Raw genomic sequence first — 24,960 nt, 5'->3', positions numbered from 1 at the left:
AAAACGACTCCTTTTATGCTGCCAGCCGAGTTTGGCTTTGGAGACACACAACTACAGGGAGCAATGTTATCACATGCAGGAAGGAGTCGGGGCGGTCGGGAGTCGAACCCTCAGCCTCGCCTGCTAAGAGAATCAGCTCATGTGGTATTTGCCCTAACCACTCAGCTATTGGGTCGCCCCAAGCTGGTATCCTTTAAATTCACAAGACGTTAATTATGCAGTAATTAAATTACCAAGAAATGACAGTCAAGTAGGCCGTCAATTATGTAGTAATTAAGTGGTAATGTGAAGAATTTGGTTGGTAATTATATGGGAATTGTTATAGTAAGTAGTTTAGCCCGCATACAGCGTAAGACAGGATGGTAGCTTCTGTATAGGCTACCATTAATGTCGATATTGCTTAATGCATTATGAAGACAGGCTGTTTGCAGGTAATAACAATATATGACCCGTCAGCGTGTCAATGTTGTTGTCGCCCAAAGAGAAGTTGTCATGGAGAAGAGGTGCTGCTGATCGGAGCCGGACCCGCCTGTGAAGACCAGCCCACATTTACGCTTTTGGAAATGCTGCTGGGTGCATTTTAGTTTGAAAACTCCAGGTTTGTGTTGTCGTCTGGACGGCCAGAGACAGGGACCTTTGGAAACGATGGTGCAGACACCTCTCTCCATAATCAGGTTTTATCAGCCTCAACTACCAGTGGCGAATGCAGTCCATCGACCCACTGATGTAGCGACCCACTGGGATTTGTCCTGGTTTGCCTGATGGCCAGTTTTTGTCTCACCTGGGTGGTGCGATGGGTGCATTACAAGCAGTCAGAATGAATACTGACAGGTAATGAAATTTAATCTTCTCTTCTCAGCTTGGGTGGGCATCATGTGATATTTGATGGATTGTCATGATTTTTTACAGATGTTCATGGGTTGAGGAGAATCCTGATAGCTCTGGGAATCCCCTGACTTTTAATCTAGCACTATCAGTTTCACATTTGTTTTGGGTGAAATATTTCAACATCTACTGAATAGATTCCAATGAATTTTCATACAGACATCTCTCGTGGCCTAAAGAGGAATATGGACGACATTGGTTATATACTGACATTTCCTCTAGCATGCTCCAGAGGGGCCAACGGGTCAAAGTTTGCACATCAACATCTACAGGGTGGATTCACACAACATTTTATGGAGGCGTTCATGGTCCCGAGAGGAAGAATCCTGCTGACTTTGAACCCATGACTTTTCCTGTCTCGCCACCTGAGGGTGGATGTTAACCCTTTTTATTTAGCATCATCATAAGGTCAAAGTTTATATCTATCCATTACTTTGGTTTATGTCCAAATACCTGCAGAAAACAATTCAATAAGGAGAGATCAAATGGTTGTGAATTATATATTCATATATATTGAGGTAAGCAGCAAATATCCATTGATGTGAAGCATCTTCATTAAGCTACATACAGTATAGTGTGTGTATATATATATATATTGTTATTGTTGCCCACAGGAGATATAGCTGTTAACAAATGCATTTATAAACCTGCATGTGTTATAAACCATTTATTAAATATTGCTATAAATACTAAAAAGGGTGGGGGGTGGGGTGGGTTACCAATGTAATTAAAGTGTATTCCAGACATTGTTTGAATCTTCTTCCCCTAGTCCCCCAGTGCTGCCAAGTCACTGTGCCTGAATGTGTTCTCAGCAGTGCTTCCTCTGTGCTGCTAAATACAGACTGGAGAGGATTTATACCTGCCAGGTGCAGAAGGGGAGGGCATATCTGTCACATTGCATCATGCGGGCTGTTTCACTATGCTTTACAAGCTGCTGGCTCTGGGCCAAAATAAGATTAGATAGGCAGGTTCACAGGACCACAGGACAAACCAGACCGTGTAATGACTTAAAAACAAATAAAAAGAACCTGGAACTCATTCAATCCTTAATAAAGTAAATTAGCCACAGCATGTGAGGCATCATTTTATTCTGAAGGGCCTGTCAGCACACAGGTGACCTGCAGGCCCTCAGGTGAGCTCTGAATGTCTGAATGTTTAAAGATCAGTGAATGAAAGAAGGACAGCGTGCATGTGAATGAAAAAAAGTGATACAGAACAAATAGGGATATTATTTTGAAGGTGAGCAAAACATACTCCTTTCAAAAATAAAAGAAAACCAACGCCCACAAGGGTATAAGGAATGAAGAGGGGGAAATGTTGTAACTGGGGAGAGTTCATATTCTCAATGGCATCGTCAGGAAAGTTGTAAACTCCCAAAGTGACAACTTGACGGAATTAGAACATCATGCAAAAAAAGAAAAGGTGTTTGTCCAAGATTTTTACTGCATTAAGTGCCTGGTCATATTTTATTTGTTTCATGCGTATTAATGAGTGTTGAGAATAACTACACAAACAGTGATGGAAGATGTAATTAGATAAGTAAAAGTACAACTGTACCACAGTGCGCTTGTTGGTTAAGCCAGAGACAGTGGAGAAGATATCGAGTACCTTTGATTAAGCCAAAAAAGTTTAAAACAAAAACACACACATCTATATATATATATATATATATATATATATATATATATATATATGTCAGAATTAATTTAGCAGATTTTTGAATGGAGTTTGGTCTGACGTTTGTGCTATTCTTTGAAAACAACCTGGTTGTGTCCCCTGTTCACGTTTATTCATAGACTGACTCAAGATGTTTAATGACATGTCTCAGCTCAAATGTCTGGTTTTGGAAAACTGTTGATTTATGTTTATTGTGAGTGCATAATGTGTGTGGATATGCTGGTATGCAGTCACACCAATAAAGCCTCTTAAACTGAGCAGCTATAATGTGTGGGGGGCGTTACGTTGCCTTCACGTTCGGTCCGACAGCGGAATATCCCTCCTGTAAATCTGTAACTCCGGCGTTTACGTCGCTATCTTCAGGAGAAATTAAACATCTCAACAGGAAGAAGATTTTAGTTTCCTCCCGGGGGAAGTACCGAGGAAAGCAGCGTCCGTCCTCCACAGCCGACACGGTTTGTACCCGATACTCTGACGTCCTGTTGCGGTGAAGGCAGCACGGAACAGTCGTTGCTATGGAAACGACACACATTGTGATGGCAGCGAAGAAGAAATCAGTTTCTAAACAAATACGTCACCGAATAGTTTTACCAGTAATAAGTGAGGAGAGTAAATTATATTTATTTATATATATATGTTTGTACAGCGTTTTTAAAATGCAGCTCAAAGTGCTTCACAAATGAAAACAGAGGAAGGGGCATTTTAACAGCTGGTGAAATATAATATTATTATTCTAATATCATCTCAGGCAATATCTAAACCATTTTTTTTAAGTACTTTTCGACCTATTTGCTGCGATAAATAAGTATTAAGAGTTTCGGAGAAAGTTCTCATCAGTGAGATCACCCCGCCCAGCGCGCAGGGCAGGGACACAGGGACCCGCGTCCTCCCTCCTCCCTCAGGAGGGACAGAAAAAGGAAATACTGAAGTTGAAGGATTTTCCCACACGGAGCGGCAGCACGGCCCCGGGCCCTCAGATACATATAGCGGGCCCGATGGAGCGGCCGCTCACAGAGCAGGTCCGGGTCCAGCATGGCGTGGGTCAGTCTGCACATGGTAAATCCGGGAGCGGGTCCGGGTCCCGCCCACGCTCTGCACCGCCTGCTGCTTCTTCGTCTGACTTTCATTTGATCTAGTGTTTCTTTTGCTTGATGAATGTCTGCAGATCTCTCTCGGCTCGCTGCTGATCTTCAGCCACCACAGCTGCCGCTCCCGCGCGGCGGCGGGGGGCCCCAGGTGCGTGGGGGAGGCGGAGCTCAGGAGCCGCTCAGGTGTGTTCCTCAGGAGACAGTGGGACCGGAGGGGCCCCTCCGCGCGCCTGCCGCCGGGGGACACGCGCACGTGCGAGCAGACGGCGAGAGAGACGCGCGGGGACCTGAGCGCGCGCTCCCTGGCCCCGTGGAAGTACAGGTGAGCGGCTACGGAGCCCGCGGGGGGACAAACGCGCTCAGTGTCAGCTGAGGGAGAGGTACTGGGTCAGGTGATGGGAACACGCTCCAGAACAGGTGGAATTAAAACAGAAGTAAAGTCGAATAAGAGGAAGTTAAAGCACCTGCGGGGCTGATCCTCAACAACATCAGATCAATAACTCCACTAATCAACTGACAGAAAACTGATCAGTGAGGATTTTGATAATTAAGCAAAAATGCCAAAATTAAATTAAATTCATTCGTTCATTGGTTTTTCTCTGTTGTATCAGTTGAGCATCTTTGAGTTTTGGGCTGTTGACAGGAAATTGATCGTCAGTTTAATTGATACTGAACATAATCATTAGCTGCAGCCCTAATTAGATGTTGCTGATGCATCAATGTGTAAAACAGCTTTTTACTGTTGTGGCTGCTCCAGGTGGAGCTAGTTCTAACTACTTAGTATACAGCTCAGTGGTTCCCAACCAAGGGGTCTGGCCCCGCAGAGGGTCACCAGATAAATCTGAGTGGTCACGATATCGTAAATGGGAAAGAAGGAACAAAGTTTTGATACACAAATGTGTTTTTCATATTGGATAATTAAAAAGACAGCAGCTACTTTAATGAAACCGTCTGAGACATTCAGAGGGGAAATTTCTCACGTCTGACATGTGACAGACTGGTGTCAAAAAAGGTCGGGAACCAGTGACTTCACTCTGAAAAATGTGCTGTATTTTACTAAGTAACCACAGGTTTTACATATAAAGTGTTTATCTGAGACACGGCTCGTTAGCTGTCAGGAAAACCTAGTGGCTGTGGTGTTGCAGTAGAACATATTGCAAGTGTGAGAATATCATAGACCTGTTTCCCAGCAGCAGCACAGGTGTGACTAAAATCATTCCCTGTAGTTTTGTCTGTCAGAATCCACAGTGTGCTCTGTGCAAAGTTGTGCATTAAAGTGACTCCAGGTTAGAATGAGCAGCAGTGAGTTGCTCGAGTCCAGGTACCATCTACAGCACTTGGAAATACCACGACCTGGGCGACTGGGAATCTTTGCAGACGTTAGTTAAATAGTCAGATTGAGAGAGTACCTTCCAAAGTTGCAGTCTTTTCAGATCGCTGTTCAATAAACCAGTAAAAGCAATAATTAATTAATCACAGTAGATTAAAACAATAAACAGGTACTTAGCTATAAGAAACATTTTCAATATTCACCATAAACATAACAACCATCATTATATCAAACAAAAAAAAGCTCAAAGAAGAGAAATCTTGGTGAAAATGTAGCTGATGTATTGATTGTGATTCACTCAGAGCCGATTAATTGATTGTGATTCACTCAGAGCCGATGTATTGATTGTGATTCGCTCAGAGCCGATGTATTGATTGTGATTCGCTCAGAGCCGATGTATTGATTGTGATTCGCTCAGAGCCGATGTATCGATTGCTCTGTGAATGGCTGATGTCCGTTCTGTGTGATTGTCTCCTTCAGCCTAAACCGAGATGTCGACAGGTTTCCTCATGAGATCGCCTTCGCGGAGTGCCTCTGTCAGGGCTGCATCATCAACCACCATGAAGATCTGAGCTACAATTCTGTGCCTGTGTTTGCCCAGATGATGGTCATGAAGAAATCTCGGTGCCCAAGCAACCAAAACAAATACAGGCTCAAAAAGGACTTTATCAGAGTCCCTGTGGCCTGCACGTGTGCTGTGCCCAGGTCCACGTGATGATTATTCCAATCGTACGCTCACATCGATGCTGATTTTTCTTTAATAACCATTTTAATCTAAATAATCCATTTTGTATCTTGGGGTCATATTTATCTATTTCTGTGATTTATCAGGTCTTAGGTCACTTTACAGTTATTTATCACAGTTTTCTCCATGTTGGAACTTATGTCAAAGATGCTTTAAGGTGGTTTCAGGTCAAATTGATACCAAAACTTTTGGGTTTTGTTCCAGACGTAAAAAAAATCTCATTCATTCAAAATCACACTGAACATTTATCAAGACAGGAAGGTGGATTTATAACCAAATACCTGCAGAAACAATATCAAAACTAACACACTAAACCAAGATGGTGAACCAGACAAACACTGCGCTAAAGGTTTCCGTCGTAATATGTTTAACATTTTACTAATATTAAACATCTGCTTGCCATTAGGAGCATTTTTATGCCAACCATGGATGGGTCGCTGAACAGGCCCAGGGGCCCAAGGGTTCAAGGTTTTTCATTTGCCATCAGTAAGTTTTCTAGTTCTCTCATTTAAGGACCAGTGAAAAATATTTCATTTTTCCTCACCTTGCATAGTTGTTGTTTCGTAACAGTTTATTTTATTTGTGTGGGGACGAGTATGAAGCATAAACTAATGCTTCATAAGACAGCTCTCATAGCCTAAGCTAGTTTGAAATGTCTGTCCCTAGATGAACCTGTTCAAAGCTGAAAGACCTGCAGGATTTGTAAAGATGAATCTTCACTACACAGGTCACCTTTACATTGTTCGTTTTTACTGATCTGAATCATTGGTCACTTCATGCCACAGTGGCAAGAAGCTAGAAGTGAACAGTAGTGATAACCTCATCACACTCATGTCTATGCACTAAATAGGAAGCCAACACTAACAGATGTTAAGATAGCTTAACATAGCTTAGCATAAAGAATGGAAACAGGGAAACAGCTAGCCTAGCTGCCTGACGCTAACAGAATCCTTCCACTGGCAGTCATGGAAAAAATCACTCAGATCCTTGACTCGAATAATAACACTAATGTAAACAATGTAAAAAACTTCACTACAAGTACAAGTACTGCTTCCAGAATCCCACTTCAGTAAAAGTACAAGCAAAATGTAGCTACAGTATCAAAATTTAAAGTAGTTCTTCCACAAAGATTATTTATGACATTATTAAATTGTGAATACTGATGCATCTGTGTGGTTACAGCTGCTCCAGGTGGAGGTGGTTTTAACTGCTTGACCGTTAACCAACGTAGGGGCCATCAACTAGCTTTCAGATCAGTTTCAGGGAGCAGCAAATACAATATTTGACTCGGAAATGTGGGAGTAGATGTATTAAGTTGCATAAAATGGAAATGGAAATTTGTTTTGTTTGACCACTGCCTACCACCATCTCTAAAGTTCATTAGTTAACATCTTATATCTCGTTTGTTTAATCCTCACAAAAAAAGGCTGCAGCTCAGTCTGTGTGTTAAGTCAGGCTAAGCTAACCATCTCCTAGCCCGCAGATATGATTCAGTGGAGAGAGGTATCAATCTGTTCATCTAACGCTTGGCAAAAAAAGCAACTAAGTGCTTTTGTCAAAATTATGAACTGTTATAATAATATATAAAATAGGACAGTATTTGGCACATATATAATATGTGCAAGGTACATATGGGTTTCATTCATCTTTAAAACACACTGATGATTTAGGTTTAAAACACTGTCAAGCATCAAACTCCCCGTTGAGTATTGGAGCTTATGTGAAATAAGCCTCATTAGGATAAATGTGAGGAGTCCTACAAGTTTTTTTTAATATACTTTTTAAAAATTATTTTAAATATTTTATTTATTTATTTTTTATTGTGATTAAAGCTAATGTAGATTTGATCACTGTGAAAGGGCCAGTGAACTAAGTTGTGTTTGTTGTAAAACTCATTTGGCAAACTATGCCTATGTGAATATTGCCTGCTGGTGAGAAAGACCTTAACATACCTCTGAATGTTAAAATGTGACTAGTTTATTTAAGAGTTTGGATTTATTATTAGATTGTGCTGTAGGACATTTTATGGTGCACTGTTAAAACATAATGTTTTTATTTTTGTCACCTCTGACCTCGATATATGAATTCAGAGAGATAATGCCACCAACATGAGCTCATTAAATGTTGAGTGCTTCTTAGATTTGTAATGACGAGCCCATTCACTGGCCTAGAGAGGTAGTTCCTCATCACAGTCTAAGCGTGTTATTTTGTCCTGTGCAGATGATTAAGCCTCACTGACTCCTGTGCTGCTGCTCACATTTGTTCAGCTCTGTCCATGTCCTTTTTCATTTGTAACTATAAATAAAAAAAGTTTCTTTGAGTCAATCGTTCTGTTATCTTTTCTACTGCATGCGTCTCCACCAGGCAATTTATTTAATGTTTCATTTAATTCTCTTTCATGTAAAAGTACAATCTGAAGTAAACATAAGCTGTACATTTGATTTTATTTTTTAATTTAATTTTCAACTTTTTGAAATGCCTGTTCAAGTACTTACTTATGCTCCTCAGATATTTTTAGATTCTCCTGACACTTATGTCTTAAGTTTTTACAGTATATGATGTGAAAGGTAATACACATTACTATGTGATCTCAAACATCTATACTCCTTGTGTATGTCTATATATTCTAATGAATCATAGCGCACTACACAAACACACTAGCCTAATGTTATATTATATTTAACACAATGTTTATTACGTTAATGAATGGTTTTAAAATCTGCTCACATCTATGTTACGTTCTAACTATGTTTGCTGTTATGTTGCCAAATAATTGCCAGAAGAGTATAGCCAGGTACGGTAGCTCATACAAATCAATTAACATCAAACCCTGACAAGTTCAACGCACAGCACTTTGTTCAAGCTGCAACAAGGAAGAGCAACAACATCTCAGCACAAAGAGGAAGTAAACTAACCTCTGCTGCCTATACTCAGATTTTCCCTTAATATACTAAACTAATAATATTATATCATATAAATAGGAACCAAAAATGAGCTGATGCCAGCCAGTCCCTTTGTCATCACTGTTCTGATTGGTTCATCTCTTCCAGGTGAGGGTTTAAAGATGTCTTCCTGTCTGATGGTTGTTTCTGGTCTGTCAGGTTTTCTGGAAGCTGTTCAAATCAGTCGTGTTCATCACTGACCTCTCCGGCCCCTCCCTCTGTGATGTAGAGCTCTGTGTAGATCTGATTCAGAAGGGTGGGGTTCCTGCTTTAGCGATCCCCTCAAACACACAAAAAAGGAAACACATTCAACAAGCAGAAGCTACAATAAAATAAAAAAAATTAATTAAAGAAAGATTACATCAACATTCAAAATGACATATCTTTTCTTGCAGAGTGTAAAGTGCGAAACACTTACTGATCTGCACTGATTGACATTATGGTTGCTAACGTTAGCGAGGTAAATAGCAGCTCATGTCAGTGGAAGACTGATAAATGAGGCTCATCATGTGTCACAGAGAACTGGGTGGATGCCAGTGTTTGTCACAGTCAGTACAGGACTGCTGACAGGCCATCGTGCTTATCCTACTTAGCACAGTGCTATCTGTTGGTGGTGCCTAGAGTCATAGCAAGTTACTAGGATTCATCCTCTGGGAACCACTGAGGAACATCGAATTTAATAGCAACTAATCCAACATTTGTTGAAATATTTCCCTCTTACCTCTTATAATTAATATACATTTATTTTGATAAAGACTGAGGCGCTATAGATTCTTACATTTGTTCAGCACAGTTATGTCCAACTTATTGCAGTGACTTCTCATGGACGCACAGGTTTAGTCTCTGTACCAAGAAACTAACGCCTCCCTGGGTGCAGTCTGCCACTTGCCACACCTTACTTCTGACACACCTTCTCTGCCTCTGAGCTCGTCAGTTTCCCACTGTGCACTGCTGATGCTGATAACGTGATGATTTTCAGGTAAAGTTTAACTGCAGTGTCATGCATCAGCAACCTACAGACACAGCTTCAGAATTATGTCACAGGATTCCTCCCCATTTTCCATATCAAAAATATACTTTTCTCAGACTTCTCTGTAGACCTTTCAGACCAGACAAATAACTAGATGTTTATTAAGTATTTGGACAGAGACACAATTTTCATCATTTTGGCACCAGCACAATGGATTTGAAACGAAACATTCAAGAAGTACGTTAAATGTAGCTCATCAGCTTTAATTTAAAGGGTTTGGTCAAAAATATTGGATGAACCTAATTTTAGGGGCTCAAAAGTACTCTTGTCCTTTTCTGTGCAAGGTAAGCTAAGGTAATACTGAATCATCATACTTCCCTGTCTATGACCTGAGATGATAACAATTTTATTTAAGAGGACATATTTCTGGAATGAAATCATTCAGTCTGCATGTATGTGTAATAACTGTCACCACCACACAATTTGCTGCAGGAAAGAAAAAAAACAGAGTGTCAAGACTGAGCTTCTGATTGCATTAATATTAAAAAAGAAAATAAAGAAAGTTGATTAGACTAGTTCTGTCAAAAGACATCTTTCAGCATTTACATATGATGCAGCTGGACACACCCAAAACCTTCTATACAGCGATATTTAGTCATTTATTCGGACTGAGTTAGCCGCCATGTAGAATATTGCTGATGCTACATCCAATATGTATCCAAGCATGAGCCATTTCTACTAGCGTTACCTAGATAACCACAAACTTCTCTACTCCTACACTTTACTCTCAGCACTAACTTACCCGTCTGATCGATTGTTAATCGTAATATTTGTAAATAATTATTGAGTTTCTCCTCTGTAAATATCTGTAAATATCATATATTTGTTAAGTATGTAGTTTTGGATATACTCAGTTAGTTTTCTTGTTAACCATAACCTTATACCACGTGTCGATAACGTTAATATTTCCCTTGGGTTAACTGTTGCTGTAATCTCTGAAAGTGTTACACAACATAATTCTGTTTTATGACCAACTCTCACTCAATTTAAGTGTATTATGTATAATATAATATAATATAATATAATATAATATAATATAATATAATATAATATAATATAATATAATGATAAATATTATATAAGGGCGCCCTACACAGTGTTCCTACGTCGGGCTGTACTAATGACGCGGCACGTAGGCGAAGTAAGCGACGTCGCCGCGACGTGACGTAAACAGGAAGTATCGTGTTGCCATGGAGCCGGTAAATTAGCTGTGGGCTACCACTTCTGTCCTGTTTATTTTAGCCTATATTTGTTAACATTTTGGCAAATTGGGGCCATTATGAGTATGCCGAGTTAGCTACAGTGAAAGCCTGCAGGTACGGATAAGTGTCCCGGGTTGATTTTATGCTGAGGCAGCTTTAAAACTCGACGGGCTGGAGTTACGGAGCGAGCGATGCCTGTGACGTTGTAATGACGTCAACAGGGTCAGTCCTCTTGCTGCTCACCTGACACGTGAGTGAAAACCCGACAGGAAGTCTCTAAAACACACACAGCCTCGATGGATAGAGAAGAGTCACCAGAAACACTGGCTTCTGTTCGAGCTCTGACTGAATCCTTCCTCACAGCGACGACAGCAGAACTGTGGACTCTATTACAGTCAGTGCGTCTGATGTTACCACTGAGGTTATTCTGACTGTCTCTAAGTTTTGCTGAAGTACTGGACGTTACAGACGAGGTTCAGCGTGTCAGCTCTGAGCGACCGTCAGTTCTGCCCCGTCCACCACCACGACCTCTGCTGAGCCTTCACTAAGTCATGTCACTCCACCCGGGGCCCTTGACAAGATGGTTCGTCAGGCCTGCAACATGTTAAAGGCGCTCGCAGCCAAAATGAAAGTGTGCAAACCAGCACCAGGCACAGGAAGCCGGACCACGTCCATACAGACAATAACCAGCTGGGCAGTGAGTGCATTCGCTGAACCTCTGGTGGCTGAAGGGTCCACCTCTGACTCTGAGCTGCTGCAAGTTCAATCTCTGGAGATTCAAGGTTTTGCAGAAAACATTGTTCAGTCGAGTCTCAAAGACACTGAGAGTTTAAAAGAAACGCAATGTTCAGGTCCGAGCCCCAAATCCCAGCAGAGACACAAATGTCTCTGAAAAGACTCAAGACAAAGATAAAGAACTTTTTTGCAAAGAAGTTTGTGAACGCATCGATTCATCGGACAGTGGCACAGCTAAAGGCTGAAGTCCTCCAGGACTCTGAAGTGGAAAGCAGAGAGTCAGTCCAGTCTCTCGTGGCCAGTATTGAGTCTCTGCTTCTGACAGAAGGTGGAGACAAACAAACAGGTGGGAATGAAGTTTCTGTGTTGCAGAGATTCAAACAGCTTTGCCCTGACACCGTCCTGATCTTCACTCAGAACTCAGTGACTTACTCCACAGTCGCCTGACAGACGGGGAGGCGCCGGACATTATTCCAAAGCCGATTCAGTCAGATGCTAACATGCACCTTGACATACAGAGCAAAGTGGTTAGTTTCCTGGCTCTGATTAGCTGGTGGCTGAAGACTCAGGCACAGGGTGGCGCTCGCTGTGATGGACACTGAGCCACTGTCGGCATCGCAGCTCCCAGAGGAGACGGCGCCTTCGGCAGCTGCTGCCTCAGTTTGTGAGGAGACGCACACCGAATCCCAGGAGGAAAAAAACAAAATGTGTGTCAGGGTTCTTGTGGAAAAACTCGTCACGCGCATATTCAAAAAGGCAGAAGTGATCTTTACTAAAGACTCAGAAGCCATCATTCAACATGTGTTTGAAAAAACATGGACCTTCACATCACCCCAGACACCGTTCATTCCCTCGACAAGACCGTTTTCAAGGAGCTGTGTCAGAGATGGTGCTGATTTCCATGAAGCTACAGGAACCAGAACTCGATGAATGCATTGCTTCTTCTTTCAAAAGACGCCTGACAGCCCCCAAACAGCACAACGCCGTCTCTAGATTCTTCTCCTCTGTGAGAAAAGCATCTCCAACATCTTCAGACGCAGAAATAACATCGCTGTCATTTAGATGACGTGTAATATTCATCTGGAAGAAAAACTGTTCTGACATTTCTCTTTTTTCCTTCCAGGTGAATATTGTGAATAGCTCCTCTCTCCTCTTTCCTCACGTCCAGGTTACCTCCCCTGGACGTGAGGCAGGACTTGGTCAGTCTATACCCCACCTCTCTCCTTTCCCCCTGTGGGTTTCCTCTGGGTGCTCCGCCCACATTCTTCAAAACCATGCTAAATGCTAGATCAGCTCCTTCCCTCAATCAAAAAATAAATAATACAGATTCAACTCAGACTGAAATTCTGCCGTTTCAATTATTCCCTCATGAATTCCTCCATGTGTATAAAGTACAATGAAAACTGTGTGTTCTGTTCTAACAGTGTTTGTTCATATTAAAATCACTTGCACCAGCATTGAAATCAATGTTATTAGGTGAGTTATATTTTTGTTAATGTATGTTTGCGTTGGTCATTTGCATCATCCAGTTAATTTTACATGAAGCAGCTCATGTTTTAGAGCTTCCTCTCTCCAGTATCATGGCTTTTCTGTAAGAAGTTCACTCCAACATCATGTTAGTTAGTGAACCAATGGGTGTCGACGCGGAGAGTTCACACGTGAGTGCAACATTTGCACGTGGAGAGGTGAGCACTGTCGTTTAATTTGCTAAAGATATTTGTGTGTTTTGGTTTTTTTTACTGAGTTTTTATTTCAAAATCAGCAACTTTACATATATTTTTTTACCATATCAATGTGGTTTCTAATGATTTAACAGGGTTAAACAGAATAAATCTGATGCACAAAAAATGCACAACACATGAGAAACAAATGTCAAGCAGCAACATAGATTAACAGAAAAAAGGGAAAAAAGAAAGAAAAAGGTTTGATTAGATGCAGGGTAATGTAGGTTTGTGTGTGAATAGAGAGTATAAGCATGTGTATATGTGTGCGAAGGCAGTTAAGGTGGAATGAGCAATTATACATGAGTATGTCTACAGGAGGGTTCAGGTGATTTCTCTGAATTAATAAGGAAATAGCAGGGCTCCATCTTTTGATAAACTCTCTGCAGTCGCAAGGAGTATGTGATCTGTTCCATCTGGTAAATTTCCAGAACCTTCTTGGTCCAACCAAAAACCATCTCAGTGTAGTTTTACATCTCCTCTCTCAGGCGTCAGTCAGCCAATCAGAGGAGAGGATCTGAACCTCTGTTCTATGTGAAAAACAGTAGAGCAATAGATGTTTTACAGCTGAATAGTTAAGTTTTAAGAAATTCTGCAGTTATATTTTCTATAATCTCCATAGAGAGAGAATGTCAGCGTGAATCTGTGGTTTGAACAGGATTTAAAAAGACACTCATTAACTTTACCAGAAGACTGGAGTTTTCATCCAACAGCAGCTCAGACATGTCGTTCATCAGTAAAATGTCACTGACACAGACACTAACGTCAGTTTTTACAGCTAGATTTGATCAGTCATTCGCCCCCAAGCCTTCAGTGCTTAATGCAGCACAGTGAGGAAACTGTGGCGGCTTAGAAAAGAAGAATGCCAGGAGCAAACATCTGTGGTTAGTAGCTGACAAGCTACCTGTGCCAAAACAACTTTAATGCCTCCAGACACCAATGACTGACAGTAGATAGTTATTTATAATTTATAGGCTTTCTCTGTTAAACCTGCTGACTCACTGACTGCAGTGGAGAACACACCTGTGTACAGTACAGTATTAGCAAAGTAAGTAAAGGTTATTTATACAGCACTTTTCATAGACACTAGTCACAAAGTGCTTCACAGTAGTATTCTGTATCTGTGTCAGTATCTGTATCCTGAATATGATTTTATCACCAGAGTGGATCATATTATAATGTTTAATAATATAATGTTTTATTATAATGTATATTATAATTATCATGTTTGCGCTGAACATAAGTAAACTGGTTCTTCAATGTGATCCTTATACAGTGTGAGCGAATGAGCTGTAGGGTTGGAAAAGCAGCAGCAGGTTGTGTGAAAATGAGAGTCAGCCCCCGAGCACAGTCTTCTACGGTTCATACTTCCCTCCCAGTGTCAGGTGTTTGTTTTTTTAATCAATATATGCATCGGTTATCAATGACAGTCTGGTCATCTAACACAGACACAACATGTATGATAGGTCAGTCTGGACAAAAGAGTTAAGTCATTTCATATTTTATATAAAATATATAAAACAAATGTGACTGTGCAGAAGTTTTAGGCACTTGTGAAGAAATGCTGTAAAACCAGGAAGCTCAGAAAAAAACTAAACTTAAATCAAATCAATATTTGTTGTGACCAACATTTGACTAAAGCAAAAGTGCCTAAAACTTCTGCACAGTGTTGTATTTGTTTTAATATTAAATCTAACAGGACTTCTGATGAATAACAAACATACTAACACATATAAATACATACTCATTTAACAGACACTTGCTACACACTTCTTCAGCTGTAGTGCACAAAACATCCACATGATGTCTCTGCAGCACAACAGGAATCAAACAACTGTGTGTGGCTGCACATTCGCTTTAAAGCGTTTCTCTGGTCATGTCATCAACCATCAGGAAAGTCAGCTGAAGTCTGTGAGACCAAGAAAATCCACCATCATTTATTTGATACGCAAAATAATTGGACTTGTAGTGAATCAATGAAGCTGGTTACAACATCCCACACTGCAGTGCGACATTTTAATCAATCAAATCAAAGTACTTTAATGATCACAAACTGGGAAATTGTTGCGTTGCAGCAGCAGCATAACTTACAATATGTACAATACAATACAGAAAGTGACAAAAAAATATTATTAATAATATGAATTAATTAATAATATTAATGATATTAATTATATTAATAATTAATTAATATGTTACAATATACAGTAGGCAGTATAAATATAATAGTTTTGATATATGAGATATGATGTAAAAACACTGTGGTGGAGGGTGTGTTAGGTGACGCTACTACTTTCCCTATATTTAACATTTATATCAGCATTTGAACAGTTCGTATGTTTCTAAAACACTATAATGGAGGTGTAGCGGATTAAGTGTTCATTAATTTTTCAACAGCTATAACTGCTTCTGTGAGCATCTATCCAAGTGTTTAAACAGAAAATGAATGACAATATAATAAAACATTGTTTGAATAACATAAAAGTAGGAGTAGTTATAATTATTGACAAATATTAATATATAAATAAACACTTTAGATATCCTTTTATTTACTTACAGCCACATTATAGTGTGTTATAAACCATCTACTTAATCTTTATAGTGTTTGCTGAAGACTTTTAAAGTAAAGAGGTTATCATAAATATAAATTTCACTTATTCTGACTCCGTCTTACTATTTAAAAAATGAACTTCAGTTCTATAGCATCTGTGCTATAAAGTGCACAGAATTAAAACGCAATACAAAAAATTACACAATTACTGTTTGTCACCATGTAAATAAAAATTATACCTTATAATTATACATATTGCTCCTACATGTAATAGAATTGTAGGTGGAAAAAAACCAAAAATAAATAGGTTATACTTTATAATATGTTTACAAAATACATACAGAACTAATGCCTAAGTCATGATGGTTTAAATCCTTAATTAAGAAATGATAAAGTCAGTATGAAATAAGTTAATTAGTTAACATTGAATGAATGATTAACAGTTCCTTCATGCATTAACTTACTGTAAATACCATCAAAGTATAAAGAGACTCATAGTCTCTGCAAACCTGACAGGGTGTGTTCTCACAGAAATAAAGGTTGTTTTTAATCAGCATGTTGCTACATGACCGAGCACGCAACACAGTAGATTCATGACACATTAACTCCTGTCCATAAACGTGACGTTATCAGTTGTTGGTGCGTTTTCTCTCTAACTGGAATCCTTTGAATTTTGTTCCACGTAAATGAATGTATGAGGTAACTGTGAGTTCACATTCACATCCACGTCTTCACTAATCACATTAACTCATGGGGACTTAATTGTTCCTTAATGGTGTGCAAGAGGAATTCATGACACATCTATTTATTAATTCATGCATTAAATGATCATGCATGGGTTAAAACAGATGTATTGTAGCCTCACTATAAAGTGTTACCAGAATCAAAAATGATAAATTATTGAGATATTACTGGACATTGAAAACAAATCATGGTGGGATTGTAAAAGGGGTTTTATTTTGAAATTGGTCTCCACTGGTTACAAACCAATATAAATTATATTCTAAAATAAATGTATTTTTAACATTTAAAAAATAAAATTCCTTTTTTGTCACAGCAGCTGAGCAAGAAACACACAGAGGAAATACTTAGAATACCTATTTAATTTGATTAATTATCATTAATTATTATTATTATCTTCAGATAAACTGTGGATCACACTTTTCTACAGAACTAATTATAGAATCACAGAAAAAAATTAAAATTCATGCGCTTTTATTTTGTAGACAAACTCACTGAAGAGGAAGTGATTCTGTGGGTAACTGTTACTCCTATGACAGAGATCTGTTGTGGAACCAGGTGTGTGCTGCTCCTGATGTGACACAGTTGTGTCTGTTATTCACTCTCAACGTGGATAAAAGTATAATAACATCTTCAGGTGGGAGGAGATTCTCTGTTTCGACATTAGCTACAGGTTAATGTGAGAATGTCAATTTGATATTATAAGATTAAAAACAATCTGATTATCAAATTATCAAAATAACCTGGTGTGTCGGATATTATTGTTGGCGGGCCAGTTTTGGCCCGTGGGCCACGAGTTGCTGACCACTGACATAAAACAATGAATGTTAAACGAGAGCAACAAGTTTGTCCTCATTCTTGAATGTAAACAGACGTAAAAGGTGGGGATGTGTTTCCGCTTCACCTGTTTGGCTGCTACCGTTCAGTGCACAACCAGAGGCTGCAGCCAGCACATGAGGGAGGTAGGTCCACCTGTGGCCTTACTCCTGGGTCAATACTGGCTAATAAGCGATTGATTCTAGAACAGAAGAAACCCTAAATACCACAAGATATTTTCTTTTTCCTCCTCACAGTTTCAGAGTCTAGACTGTGTCTTTCTCACTGAAACCTGGTTGAGCTGGAGGCATCAGCAACACCATTAGAAACCTGTCCCATAACCTGTTTTCTCCCATTCCTGCAGAGAATGTAGCAAAGGTGGGGGAACAGCAACAGTGCTCAATGGTACTCTGAAAGGAAGAGCTCTTGACCTTGGAGAGTTTCCTTCTTTTGAATATAATGCTGTTACATTGAACTGTCAGCCAACAGTTTCATGCTCACATGGAAGAACCATGAAACTATCAAATTGAAAGGGGACTGAAGGACTGCAGAGCGCAGACGGCGCAAAACTACATTGCATGTGCATGAAGAGATTTTATTCGAAAAATTATAAATATATATCAATTTGGACCGGACAACAGTTTTATTTTCAAATCTTATAAATTCTAACATACACAACCCCAGAGTACTTTTTAACACTATCGACCACCTCATGGACCCCAGTACAGACAATAGCAACCACCATATTGCTCCTGCATGTGATGAGTTTGTAACCTAAGTGTGAGACCCTTAAATTGCAAAAGAGGTGCCAAAATTGCTAATTAAATAAAAAATGGCGGACTTCCTGTTGGATGTAGATTATGGGTGCAAGAGGCTTTTTTGTCCATCTTGGCGTGTTTCATGTGCCCACTGGTTTTTGTGCACGTAGGTGAAATTAAAGGGTTAGGAGGGGCCTCTTTGAAAGTTTCTTGGTGGTGCTGTTGAGCCATTTTGCCAGACCCATAAAACACATACATTTTCACCAAGCCTGACGCGTGTGCAAATGTTCATGTTGTACATTCACCAACTGTGCAACTGAGGGCGGAGGCTGGTGCAGTGACCTGAGCACAGTGAACCACAGAGTCTCACACCCGTCATGGCAGGATATGACTGGATCCGTTGTTCCTCCCAAAAGTTTTATCATAACTGTTAAATCAACACATCAGATCACGAGGTTGAGAAACTCTGTGTGTCACATTTTCATTCACTTTGAGGAAGCTGAAAATGCCAACTTAAAAACAAACAAACAAAAAAGTCTTATATTAATCATCTATACACATATGCATGTATTTCACTTATTTTCAGTCTTATGAAAATACTGGATCTCAGTTTGTGCGCGTGTGTGTATCTCATGCTCAGATTTATAGCTGCACTCTGTCATGTGCTGGTTAAACAATAGTGGATTTTGCTGGATGACTGCATAAGAATCCAGTGTTGATCTACAGAAAAACAGACTGACCTCTGTTGTGTGCTCTGTTTAACACTTTCAAATCAGAAATCTGATTTGTTTTAATATAATCCTTCAGTCCTTGTTATCACCCCATTATTCCAAGTCTTCTTCAGTTGTCCTATCAGCAGTATGCACCTGGCTTTTTAAAGTCTTTCCAAATCCACACCCGATCAGTGTTTTCAGGCACTGTGGTGGCGATTAACCTGGAGAAAGCACAGCGACTGTACTGCACAGGAAAGACGTGAAATAAACCCCAGTCCGGGGGGTCAGTAGGAGGGATGTTCAGGTGCTGCATACACAGCCCCAAAAACACGTCTTCAATGTAAACAGGTTGAAGGTGTCTGGATGCTTCCACAAGCTTTTTAGTGAGGTCTAAAGACAAAACGTAGCCCAGACCCAAAGCATAATTTGGGTACTGCGAGTTGGGGTAAACCTCCACAGGTAAGTACCATTTAGAGTGTGGGTCTCTCAGAACTAAACCTCCATGTGCCACAAGTCCAGTCATGTAGTTTGTCTTTGGAGCATTTAACACCATGTTAATGAGATTAGGCAGATTCAGAAACATGTCTGAATCAATCTTCATGGCATAAGAGGCCTCGGAGCAGTACGCGTCCAGCCACTCCAGCATCACCATGGTCTTGATGGTCAGATTCTTGTAGCAGTCCAGGAAGTCGCTCTGGATCAGGTCTCCATGCTCTTTGCTCTCCTGCAGAAGCTGCTCCTGGAGCTGCTCCCCCCCCTCTCCGCTATGCAGCCCCATCAGGAAGAAAAGGTTCACCATTTTTCCCAGTACCAGATGTTCACTTCCCCACGTGTTGCGGACGATGTCTCGATGCGCCCTGTTGTGCGGCGCCACAGGAACCACCAGAACCAGAAAAGGCTTCTGCTGTTTGCATACCTGAGGCTGGTTTATGATGAAGTGGTAGTCGTAGGGATATTCCACTAAGTACGGCCCCGGAGACACGTAAGGAACTGGTGTTGGAGGCGCCACTGAAGCATTTGTGGTCAGGTTTGTTGTGTCTGTCGACTGTGTTGAAGTGATATTCTCAGTTTGTTGAAATGTCAGTGAGGTGGTGTCCGGTGGAAACCCAGCAGCAGCAGTGGTATTGGTGGACTCAGCCATGTTGGGAGGGTCAACATTTTGGCTCAGACTGTGAAATGGATTCAACCATTTTGTGGAATTATAATGAATCCACCGTTTCGGGTTCCAGTCGGTTGGTATTTCCCCTGTGTTTGTGATGTAGACAAACAAAACAGTGGCCAACAACAGAATGAGGAGAAAGCTGCGGCGGCACGACCACATACACCATCTCCTGCCTTCTGCCATTTTCCCACCGTCCACCGCTCCCAGGCTGAGAGGAGATAAGAAAGTGTGACGGGTCGTGAAGAGCAAAGAGATCTGGTGTCAGTGGTTCGCTTGAAAAATTGACATATATTTGCTATTTACAGCAGGGGCTTGGATTGTTCCCAGGTAACTCATTAAATAGTGTCATGTTTTAGTTTTGTAGCGTTTAAACTTTATGTATATATTTATTTAAACGTATAAACATATATGTATACGTATAGATGATGTTTTTTTATATAAAAACCCTGTGAGGCTTTCTTCACCATCAACAGTTCCTTCCTTCCTCTGCTTCCTCTTTTGACACAAATGCATCATGAATAAGTAAAGGGAATTTAAAAAACTCACGTACCTTTGTCCTCTCTTAGCAAATCCAGCTTCTAACACAGGTTTTCATCTTTTTTCAAATGCAGCAGAAAAAAGTTGCTGTTCTTGTTGCTCCTCTGAAAAATTCATGTGAGGCTTTAGTTGCAGTTAAATGTGACTCTGACCCGTCTGTTCTGTCAAAAAAGCGACAATGAACATTAAAATGTTTTTTTCCAATCGTTATTCCTGGATCCCGTTGTCTCTCAGACATACTGTGCTCCTGCTCTTTGACTGTCTCACAAGTTCCTGGGTCGATCAAGTAACCATAGCACTGTGTGCTTTTTTACCTGCAGGGAAGCCACACCTTTGTTTGCTCCACCTTGTTTTTTTTTTTTTTCCTCAGAGCCAATGGACAGCTGGAAGTCCTCCAGGGGGCTGCGGGCACAGCTCTTCTTTACTGAGCTGTTGCTCCTTTATCTCATGAATGACACCTGTTTGTGTGTGTGTGTCTGTGTGTTGAAAGAGTGGGTGTGTGTGTGTGTGAGAGAGAGAGAGAGCGAGAGAGAGAGAGAGAGCAAAGACAACGCGACTTACTTGTTCTGTGGAATTTGACTGAGTTTCAGCTGAAAACTGTTTTAGGACTGATGATTTTTTTTGGGGGGGTGTTTTGTTATTTTATTTTGTTGCTGTGTGTTTCATGAACAACAGCAGCTAAAATTATTACTATTCAGACACTTGAGTAAAAGAATCCACAAAATGAAAATAAACGTGTTTATGGTGCAGATTGTGACAAATATCCTCAGATTATTATTATTACAGATGTGTTTTAATGTTAGAGCTGCTTGAGATGGGGCTAATCTATAAATCTACTTTAAATCTGTTTTCATTGCACAAAATTTTTTATTTTTTCCTCAAATTTTTGCCATTTTAACTCAAAATTGGAAACACAGATTAAGAGGTGGGTTTACATCTCCGTGTCTACTTGAATCACCTCCAACCATCTACTGACAACTCATCAATAACCTTTAACCTCTTTTGGCTTTTTATGTTGTTCCTTTACATCTAAACTTTATATTGTTCACATTATTTACACAGTCAAAGCTGTTTGTGGTCGCGATGAATAAAACATGTATTTCACGGGAACTTTCTTTCCCTCTATCTGCTTTTCCCCACAGTGAGCAAACACATTACACTGGGCATGAGTGGGACTTTATCAGGGTGTACTTTGTCTTGGCTCCGCTCTGCTCTATATGGAGCATTTTATTACTCCACAAAGAGTATGTACACATGTCGACAACTCTGATGGCTTGGCCCCTTTGTTCCAACACGTTAAATTCTTACAGTGAAACATTGAGGAAAAACACTAATTTACCTGAGAGTCACCCCTGACGTGTTTGTAAAGCGTGGAGCTTGAAGGTTTGCGTAAAGACTTGAAGAAGGAAGCAGGACGTCCACTTACAACTGTGACCTAACACGTGGTGTCCTGTTTTCTTCAATCAACACACAAACTGAACAGTGAATCATGGCTTTCTGCTGACAGCCTCACACTGACATGAGTCCTGGTTTGTAGAGTTTAAATTCTCCTTTCAATATCTAACATATGTGAAACTGAGATGTTTATGAGCAAACGTTGGTGCTAAAATATGAAAAGCTTGATATTCAGACATTGTCCTGTTAATAAGACAATGAAAATAAGAGAATAGAAATGTCTCATATGACCATGTTGCTCAGAACTCATTTGTTTTTAATCTGAAAGATATATTAATATTTTGAAACAGTTGGTTTTATAAACAGATGGAAATTTCTCCTGTAAATTAAACGCAGAACAAGGTGGTAAAGGAAAAGCTGGTTTACTGCAGGACAGAGTGGGTGAAGTTAGAGGAGGCGGGCTGAGGCGGCTGAGGGAGGAGGCCAAGCTGAGGTGAGGTCAGCGTATGAGGAGACACAACCAGGAACAGGATACAGGGAGTCCTGCACACAGCAAGTGAGATACAATGTATTTCTGAATTTCCCCAAAGAATTGATAAAATATTCTATCACTTGCTGCCCATTCAGAAATATATAAATGAATTATATATTTATCTTATTATTATAAAAGTACATAAGTGAGTAAGTAAGTGATTTGAACGTTAGCAGCTTGCTGTTGATTGGATAAAGGGAAGTTATCCTAACAGGGTTGCGTTCTAATGATTTTATCATTGTTATGATACTAGACCTAAACTCAGTGCAATTTAAATTAAAAAAACAAAGCTGTTTCTTCTTTCTGTGTCTTTTTCATTGACGTTCGGCCTGGGGCATGAAACGTGCTGCAGGAATATAAAAAAACCTCTCATGACTTTTAATTGCACATTTCCACCTAACTCATGAAGCGAAAACATTATTCTGTTAAGCAACTGCAGCTGCTCGGTTTTTCACTGGAAATAACAAAAGATCACACGCCACACCTATTCTCAGCTTATACAAACATTTTAAACGCTGGCCTAACCTTTACATGGTCAAACACTCAGGCTACTGCTGACTTGCTGTTTTCTATTCTGTGTCTGTGACGGATGCCACATAAATAAACTGTACTTGGTTACAAAACTCTGTGTGTGTTGCAACGTCTGCAACAGGATATGTTTCAGTGAAATTTGTGACTTGTGACAAACTGAGAAACTTCCTCCACCTGAACCTGAAATGAAATGTGAGATGTATCATAACAAGAGTCTTTGTGCCTGACACAGCTCCCTCAGTGGCTGGCGTCAGGTGTGGTGAACTATTTGCATTGGTTTTACTGTGTTTATCTGCAGTTGTGGCACAGTTTGCATTTGCACAATTGTGTTAAAACATGAAACGTTTTTTGTGAGTAAGGGAGCAAGGTGTGATTTGTGACTAACAGATATTTGACTTCATGACACAATAAAACACTCCACACAGATGTATAGTATTATGATATTACTTTTACAATTCTGGAAAGTTACCATTTTCATTTTATCCTTTCTCATAATGACTGTGAGGTAAACAGTAGACAGGAAGGCATTCGAAGATAGTAATCGTCGTAAATTTAATTTACAAAGATCTTAAATATTTTTTCTTGCCTCCATTATTGACTCATAAAGAACAAGAGTCATTTTTAGCAAAAACTTAAATGAACAGATTATTTGATTTTTAGTTGGCTGACCTGTTTTACCTGCGTCCACACATGGACACATTATGAGACCCCCAGACTGAAAGAGACACAAAAAGACATAGTTTTGTGTCTCATCATGGTTGTTTTGCATCTATATTTAGTTGTTGTTGGGTTTTTTTCTTTTGTTCTTAAAGGTCCCATATTTTATAAAGTGAGATAACCTGTTGTTCCCTGTTGTTAGAGCTGCAGAGAGAAGCCTGAGAGAGGAGATGTAAAACTACACTGAGATGGTTTTTGGTTCTTAAAAACCACAAATATATCTTCTGATGGAGATCAACACTTCAGATAAAACACTGAAGAACTCTGATGTTTAATGTGGATACCACTGCAGAAACCCTGAACAAAAGCTGAGCTGGGTTCAGTTGTTTTCCTCCCAAAGCCCTTTACCATGTTGGTCTCATTCCAATGAACACATTTTTATTAATACAGAGAAGTTTATTTATATCAGGAACCACAGACAAATCCATTAACTGCAGAAAGAGAAGAGACGCTTGTTCCAGATTTAGCTACTTGCTAATTTCCACCTGCAGATCCTGGGCAGGCGAGAGCAACAGTAACACACACAGCCACGCAGTTACACACACACGTAATAAAACACACAACAACACACGTCATATGCACAAACACAAAACAGAAAATACAAATCAAAACAGTTCATACATGTTGGCACAGTTAAAGAACAGGTCACCAGAGTGAGGCTCAGATTAACGCTTCAGGTTTTGGCACAACGTGGATCTGCAGCAGCCTCAGGGAGGAGCCGTCAGTCAAACCACTTTTCAGTAAACAAGCTTTTAAACAGAAAGTTTTACTACAATTTGCACAACAAATATATTTGTTTGTCCTGGGCTGGGCACTGACTGGGAGCCTCTCCTGACCACGACGAACGTGTTAATAGAGCAGAGTCCCTCGCTGCACTGGAGTGTGGACATACTTCTGATGGGAGGGGTGGTGACTGCCCCCCCCCCCCGTCTGCCCGACACCCTGGACCAAAGATCAGCTGCTCCAAAGGTGAGATATTAACATCACCAGACTCCAGACCCCCCTCCCCCCTTTGGTTTATGACAAAGGCTGACTAAAGCGGCTCCACGTGTATTCAGTTGCTGTGTGTGTCACAGATTTGTCCAGTTATTATTATTAACATGACAGATTTTATGGTTTGTAGCTTCTTGTGCTGGCAACTTCAACATAACT

General features: G+C 40.1%; 2 protein-coding genes across 3 annotated transcripts; one reads left to right on the top strand and one right to left on the bottom strand.

The window, feature by feature from the left end:
* Positions 1-2,442: 2,442 nt before the first annotated feature.
* LOC139628207 (interleukin-17C-like) lies at positions 2,443-8,045 on the top strand. Of its 2 annotated transcripts, none has more exons than XM_071489662.1 (3): positions 2,443-3,603; positions 3,728-3,972; positions 5,461-8,045. In XM_071489662.1, the coding sequence occupies exons 1-3, from the start codon at positions 3,595-3,597 to the stop codon at positions 5,693-5,695; spliced, it is 489 nt and encodes a 162-aa protein (XP_071345763.1). In that variant the 5' UTR covers positions 2,443-3,594; the 3' UTR covers positions 5,696-8,045. The 2 variants fall into 2 exon arrangements, with proteins under 2 accessions (XP_071345763.1, XP_071345762.1); XM_071489661.1 differs by having other exon boundaries at positions 2,450-3,618.
* Positions 8,046-18,037: 9,992 nt separating this feature from the next.
* LOC139628206 (beta-1,3-galactosyltransferase 5-like) lies at positions 18,038-21,086 on the bottom strand. Its single transcript, XM_071489660.1, has 2 exons — positions 20,647-21,086; positions 18,038-20,304 (listed from the first exon to the last, which is right to left on the bottom strand). Exon 2 carries the CDS (start codon positions 20,277-20,279, stop codon positions 19,074-19,076), a length of 1,206 nt encoding a protein of 401 aa, XP_071345761.1. The 5' UTR covers positions 20,280-20,304; positions 20,647-21,086; the 3' UTR covers positions 18,038-19,073.
* Between the last annotated feature and the right edge of the window lie 3,874 nt (positions 21,087-24,960).

The sequence above is a fragment of the Trachinotus anak genome, unplaced genomic scaffold (genome assembly GCF_046630095.1).
Source record: "Trachinotus anak isolate AG129_WGS33_773 ecotype Australia unplaced genomic scaffold, CSIRO_AGI_Tana_v1 ptg000011l, whole genome shotgun sequence".
Lineage (NCBI taxonomy): Eukaryota > Metazoa > Chordata > Actinopteri > Carangiformes > Carangidae > Trachinotus > Trachinotus anak.
Note: the sequence above shows the minus strand (reverse complement) of the source record. Positions and strands in the feature narration are given on the sequence as shown.

What these genes read in the sequence shown, in the direction of transcription:
- LOC139628207 (XM_071489661.1), top strand. Translation starts at nt 3,595, where the DNA reads ATGGCGTGGGTCAGTCTGCACATG. An exon ending in CGTGGGTCAGTCTGCACATG is followed by an intron (nt 3,619 to 3,727) that starts GTAAATCCGGGA and finishes GAATGTCTGCAG; the next exon opens with ATCTCTCTCGGCTCGCTGCT. An exon ending in CTGGCCCCGTGGAAGTACAG is followed by an intron (nt 3,973 to 5,460) that starts GTGAGCGGCTAC and finishes TGTCTCCTTCAG; the next exon opens with CCTAAACCGAGATGTCGACA.
- LOC139628206 (XM_071489660.1), bottom strand. Translation starts at nt 20,279, where the DNA reads ATGGCAGAAGGCAGGAGATGGTGTATGTGGTCGTGCCGCCGCAGCTTT.